At 36.7% G+C, this 7370-nt stretch overlaps 1 protein-coding gene across 1 annotated transcript; it reads left to right on the top strand.

The window, feature by feature from the left end:
- Positions 1-1266: 1266 nt before the first annotated feature.
- On the top strand, positions 1267-4434 carry LOC122006989 (COBRA-like protein 1). Its single transcript, XM_042562711.1, has 6 exons — positions 1267-1485; positions 2197-2276; positions 2446-2902; positions 3077-3236; positions 3323-3600; positions 3902-4434. Exons 1-6 carry the CDS (start codon positions 1368-1370, stop codon positions 4186-4188), a joined length of 1380 nt encoding a protein of 459 aa, XP_042418645.1. The 5' UTR covers positions 1267-1367; the 3' UTR covers positions 4189-4434.
- The last annotated feature ends 2936 nt before the right edge of the window (positions 4435-7370 follow it).

Consider the following 7370-nt stretch of genomic DNA (forward strand, 5'->3'; position numbering starts at 1 on the left):
TACTGAACCAAGGTTGACTTGTGTGCGAGCACGACCTGCGCGCATTGAATGTCGGACTGATCGAGGCAAGATTTATCCAAGTGAATAAACCAACATTTTATCACCCGAATCTATTTTTGCTACCTGCTCAAGAGTGTAACGGAAACATTAATACGAAATTAACGGCGATTCTGTAACGTCTTGACATTAATGGTGACATTAAACTCATTAATAGTGATTTCATAACACCTCGTTATTAATGGCGTCATTAAACCCATTAACCATGATTTCTTAACGTCTCAATATTAATGAAGACATTAAACCCATTAATGACAACATTAAACCCATTAATGACAACATTAAACCTATTACTGGTGACATTAAACCCAGCATTAAATGACCATAATTTGGTCATTCATTGCAGGCAAGGTAAGAGATCCTATATAATGAAGCTGGATCTTGAGCAAAGAGAGAAGCAGAAGATAAGCGAAAGAGTAAGTGAGAGGAAGAGCTTGAAGCGAACTTCGTTCACCCGTGTTCTACCACAAAACTCTCTCAATCGTGCATCCGTTCGGTTGAACCACTCGTGATAACACTCGGGTGCATTCTCAGTTCACTACGAACAATCAGTACTTGATTGTATGTGTGGTTTTGCCGTTGTATCCTGGGAAACAAACGACCTAAGAGAACCTCGAAGTACCACCGGAGGTGAGACGAATTTGTTTCAAGGAAACTGTGTTGAATGCAGGTCTCAGTATCTTAGTCAGCGAATTTTCTTCCCGATTCAGCGATCGACTCCTGATTTGACTACACACCATATTAACTCTATAACTCAGACCACCGAAAGCTTGGCATAACCAGTGCCGCTAATATTATGAGATTATCCAACAGATACATTAAAATTAATTTCATATAATTTTAATTCTATAATTTTTTCAATATCTCCAATAATAAATTATCCAATAAATTTTTGGTATAATATATCATAAATTTAAATTATTAAACCGTCCATTATAATCCATCAATACTTTCTGATAATGAAAAATTTGTATAGAGTTCGACCGACTATCTTCATGGTTGAAAAGGTTAAATATTTAGATTACCTTTGAGAAAAAAAAAAACAAAGTCAACTAGATGCACATGCTTTACTTGATTAAAAAATTAATATTCTAAATTTATTAATTTCATTCTCCTATCCAACGGCTAATAAAAAATCCACCATTTAATTCGACGAAAATTAAAATTCAAATTGTGATTTGAGTGCAACAATCAAGGGCATTATTAATGGCTACTCGTGGTCAAAGAGTGGCTTTATTCGCCTTACTCCCGCCGCTCTTGCTCCCTCGACACGGACTGCAGATCTGAGGAGACTCTCACGGCAACCAGCAATGGAGCCCTATCTGACCTCGTCCATTCCCACCGCCAGGAGATCTGGTGGAAAGTTTGCTCCTTTGGCCCTCGCCCTCCTCTTCTTCCTGGTTTGGTCCGCTACGCTTCCATCGACAGGTCAGTTCCTGCCAATGCCTTAAGATTTGCCATTCTCAGCTTAAAAATCGAAAGCCTCTGTCTCTACGGCCGTATGATCCGTCGAGCTTATGATCGAGACATAAAATAGGATACAAATTTGTTCCTCAGCCGCGCTACATTTTTCACATGACTTGGCCATCATTTGGATCCAATCTAGATTTTCAAACTAAATATGCTAGGGTTGGTAGAGGATTGGAGCTGTAAGACGTTGACTATAAAATTGACAGATTCTTTCGTATTGCTAGTACTAGTTTCCTTGAACGAGTGTGACCGGGTATGTTGTTTAATTCCGATTTAGTTCTCGAAATGGAATGCCTGCTAATATGGAACCACAGAGTTCAGTTTTCGAAGGTTTCAATACCTTCGGAAAAGTCTTCCATAAGTTTTCTTCCTCCGGTGTATTCTTCCTTTTACATTTGCTGAGCTCAAACTACAATAGTGCTCATTGTATCCTTTTTTCCTTTGGTTTCTGATCTACTAATCAAGAGATCCACAAGATGCATTTTGCAGATTATCAATTTCGGCGGCCATTACTGCACATTGGAGAACGTTTTGAAAAATTAATCAATTAATTAGATAAACAGAAGGGAAATAGATTAGCGTGGAAGAAATACTTCATAGGAATTCAAATAAGATCTAGTTATCTGTGTTGTCATGTATCTTTTTAATGATAGTTTATTATCTTACCAGGAGCTTATGATGCACTGGACCCAAATGGAAATATTACAATCAAGTGGGATGTTATGCAATGGACTCCAGATGGATATGTTGTAAGGAAAAAAAGTCATCATTATTATTTTTTTCTTTGGAATTGCTCTAGATTTCCAAACTCATTGTGTAATTATTTACTATGGAGGAGACCATGCCTCAAACTGATACAGTTTATCTCTAAATCAGTTGCAACTGTGATCAATAATGACGACGTATGAATTCTTTCAGGCTGTTGTCACAATGTTTAATTTCCAACAATATCGTCATATCCAAGCACCTGGGTGGACTCTTGGGTGGACATGGGCAAAGAAGGAAGTCATTTGGTCCATGGTAGGAGCACAAACGACGGAGCAAGGTGATTGCTCACGATTTAAAGGGAACATTCCACATTGCTGCAAGAAGGATCCTACCGTTGTTGATCTATTACCTGGAACTCCATACAATATGCAAATTGCCAATTGCTGCAAAGGAGGGGTTATTAATTCTTGGGCTCAAGATCCTGCCAATGCTGCGAGTTCATTCCAGGTCAGTGTTGGTGTTGCAGGAACCACCAACAAGACTGTCCGTGTTCCCAAAAACTTTACCCTCAAGGCTCCAGGACCAGGGTATACATGTGGAATAGCTAAGATAGTAAAACCTACAAAGTTTGTCACCCAAGATGGAAGGAGAACAACCCAAGCTCTAAGTAAGTGATAAAAAATGAATTGCAAAAGCCTACTAATTAAAATCTTGTCTAGAATTTGTTGACTAATTACAGATATAACTATATCCTTCTTTTGCACTTTCTCAGTCAACATTTCTAAATAATTAGCCTCTTAGTCCTTAAACCCAGCTAATATGTTGAATGTTTTCAATGAAGTGACATGGAATGTTACCTGCACATATTCCCAATTTCTTGCTCAGAAGACTCCTACTTGTTGTGTGTCACTTTCATCTTTCTACAATGACACAATTGTCAACTGTCCTACATGCACATGTGGGTGCCAGAATAATTTAACTCAACCAGGAAGTTGCGTTGAGTGAGTTTATATTCCAGTTTCATAGTTTTCTTTTAGTGAGACAATTTTGAAACATCTGCTTATGGAATCTGTGTTTTAAATGGCAGAGGTGATTCACCTTATTTAGCTTCTGCTGTTAATGGACCCGGCAAAAATAGCTTCGTACCTTTGGTGCAGTGCACATCACATATGTGCCCAATAAGGGTGCATTGGCATGTGAAGCTCAACTATAAGGAATACTGGCGCGTGAAGATTGCGATAACGAATTTCAACTACCGGATGAATTATACACAGTGGAACCTTGTTATCCAGCATCCAAACTTAGACAATCTCACACAACTTTTTAGCTTCAACTACAAGGCATTGACTCCCTATGGAGGCATAAGTAAGTTTATCCTTTGCTCTTGTATCTCCATAGGCTGTAATTCTTTCAAGATATACCAATTATTTTATATAGTGCCATACAAGTTTGGGTTGCCAAGCATGCGCCTATGTAGTGATCTGTATGGGTTGCCATCACAATCATTTCAGTGAACAAATTTCACTACACCTAAGACGTATCATTAAATTTTTTACCAGAAGGATCACTTAGATTAAATATAACAGTTTTCCTTCGAGAAGGATCACTTTGGAGTTCTTTTAAAAGTTTTCCTTGAACTGAAATTTTACTTGGATCTGGCTGACAGATGATACTGCAATGTTTTGGGGTGTTAAATACTACAATGATTTGCTCATGGAAGCTGGACCTTATGGAAATGCACAGTCGGAACTTTTGATCAAAAAGGATCCATCAACCTTTACTTTCGACAAGGGATGGGCGTTTCCAAGGCGAATATACTTCAACGGCGACAACTGTGTCATGCCTCCCCCAGATTCATATCCATGGTTGCCAAATGCTTCCTCACATATGATGAATAGCATGATGATGACCATTCTAGCCGTGTTGAGTTGGTTACTAATTATTGCCTTCTAAATTTGTACCTACAGATTACTTATTTTGGATTCTCCAAAGAGGATAGGTTGTCCACACTTAGATCTCGTTTCCTCCATGGTGACATCTGCTATACTCCAAATTAAAAATCGGAGTTTAGATTCAGTCACTTCATTGATCTTTTATTTTAGAACCTTGTTTGTAGAATAATGGAGTCTCACCATATTTTATATTTGTAATGCATTTGAACAGAAATTTTATCATTGCAATTGATTTTATGTACCTGTACCTTACTTTATTTCTCATGTTGGAATTGCATCACATTGAACATATCTAAATTGTGTTTATTATGGGTGGAAGCTTTTAGAACCCTAAATATCACAAAGGCCTAAATAGTTGCAGTGCGAAAGTAAAGCTAAATCCAAGATACGAGAGTGATGGCAACCAAGAGCCGGAACGCAACAAAAAGACATTGAAGAGTGCCAACCCTTAAAGACCTAGACCTATAAAAAGTGATCTTTCTTATCATTGGAGGGATACTTTCTTGAAGCCTCTATGGGAGAACTTTTCTGTTGGATCACTGAGAAGGCTAGAGGAGTGAATAACCTTGTGCTTTCTTTCTATAAAATTGTTAGTATAGCGGAAAAACAAAATACATCGAATTCAAATAAAAACAATAAAGAGACGAGAAGATAATTTTTACATAATTTGACGATCCTCCCAAGGACCCTACTTCATGGCTATGATTTAGAAGTGGATCGATCTGCGAAGCATATCTAATGTTTCTACTTGGTTAGCAACCAAAGGTGGAGAGAAACCTTTACAATCTCTTCTTGCAATGATGAATATTTAAGCACAAAGAAGAGAGAAGAAACAAAGACAATAAGAGCTTTTTACAACCTCTACTCTCTCTCATTTGCAGCTTCATTCCGCTCTCTACCATATCCTTCACGCTTTTTGCCTACATAGTCCACCTTCATCGACTGTCATCCTTGCTCTCTTGATCCTCCTCGTCCTGTAGTTCCTCGGTTTGCCTCGTGCAACTTTCTCTGATCTCTACAAACCTTGAGCCATTGAATTGCCAACTTGACCGCACCATGTCATTGCTCTATATCTAATCCAACACCACCTTAGTGCTTGTCTTATGGTTCATCATGTGTCTTATATCATCCTTCTCCGATCTCATGGGGCATTTACACCACTAGCATGCTAACTTGGTCACGCCAAACAAATGAACTCTCCAAGCTCGCTCCATGTGTATTCTTACATGTCTCTACAGACTCAAATGCACAGCTAAAATCATTTACTCAAACATGCAAAACAATAAAAACTCTCTCCCATGATCACTCAAGATTTAATTAATTTTAAGATTTCTTTTATTTTCTACTTTTTTATAAAATGCACCGGGATGCCCCCTCCACTCTTTTATAAAATCTTAGATTTCTATAGTTTCATCATTATGTGTCATGGAATACATCCATGTATATTTAGAATAATCATGTATGATAACCAAACAATATTTATTATCACTCAAAAAACTATATTATGACTATCAAATAAGTGTAAAACCAAAGTAAAGTAGCTTTAATGGTATATTATTACTAGCTAGAGTGTCATCTCTATGAGTGAACTTTAACTGCATACTGTCATACATGTATCACATATCTTGTCTTTTACCATATCCCAGACAAGTTTTTCGTCAATTCCCGTTTTGCAACTTTTTAGAGGTGTCTCATATTGGTATATGTCAATCTCTTAGGGTAACTGCAACCCTAAACTTATAAACCTAACTTCATGATGAGACCTACTATACTACATCACTGCCACACCAAAAGTAAAAAATCTACAACTTTTATAAACCTCTTCCTACAATCATAAACCCAACAAACAAATTTATATTGGACCCACCACATCATTATCTATATTTTCTATTTATTATCTTTATTTAATATTTATTTATATATTATCATAAATATATATTTATAATATACATATTACTTAATTTATTGATAATATATATTAGTTTTATTTAATATTTTTTTAATAAATTATTAATTTAATAATTAGTATATAATAATTAACTCCATTTTTTATTTTTACTAAATTTATTATCGAACAAAATAATTTAAAAAGACACTTTTTATTTAAAAAACTCATAATGACCAATATAAAGAAAAAACTTACAAATCAAAGAACGTGAAGGATTCGTTCTGTCGACTCGTAATGAGATGAAGTACAACCTAAACTTTAAAAAATATAACGCCAACAAACGATAAGGACTAACATAAATTAAAAAACATAAACGTCCATAAAAGATAAATCTATTGTAGGCCACGTCTCTTTGTAATTTCTTCAACTATTTTCATATGTCAATGAAGTTGTGCATATGTCATTCCACTCGTATCTTTCATAATCATATCGTAATCTTTTTGCTTTAGCTCGAGTTCCTTAAGCGCCAATTTTTCCTTTTGATATTGTTGCATTTGTTCCCATTTCACGCTGAAGTCTTCGTCTTCTGTAACTTTGGCTTTATTCTTTCTTTTTGCCTTCTGTTGCCCTATTGGACGTGAGCGAATTTCAGAGTCACCATCAGTATATATCCGGATTGGTCGAAGAAGTATGTGTTCCTGATTCGGAAGTCCTCGCCTTCTTGTGAGCATGACGGCTAAGAGATTGGGGAGCCCATTTCTCACACTCTGTTATAATCTTCCATACATGTTCATACTTGAAAGCCTTATTCTTATGTATCTTTTTCCACATATCATGTGTATCAGCTAAAACATCAACATCACTTTCACCACTGGCCCGATTGTTGAAGAAATTATTATACCATCCTGAGAACTTACCAATATCAGGCATAACCCAATAGTAATGTGACTTTATCGATGTCCATTCTCTTGTTGTCGTACTCGTAGACCGGTTATCATTATAGTATGTGGTGGTATGTTGCCAAAAATGCTTATCCTTTTGTGCATTACCAACTTTTGGGTCATTGGTAATAGTTCCCCAAGCTCTTGCAAGACACTTCTCCTCAGCGGTTGACCACATCACCTTAGCTCTATTACGAGAGGCATTCATTTCTTTGTCATCCTCCTCATCATCCTCGAGGTTAATATTTTCTATCCCAGGTGTCGTCGAATGTGGTGGAAATTAAGAGCATAACATTGAAATTGGTGTTGGGAGCTCTCTATCGGATCCAGATCCTCCCAAATTCACCTGTCGAG

Source organism: Zingiber officinale, chromosome 7B, assembly GCF_018446385.1.
Source record: "Zingiber officinale cultivar Zhangliang chromosome 7B, Zo_v1.1, whole genome shotgun sequence".
Classification (NCBI taxonomy): Eukaryota; Viridiplantae; Streptophyta; class Magnoliopsida; order Zingiberales; family Zingiberaceae; genus Zingiber; species Zingiber officinale.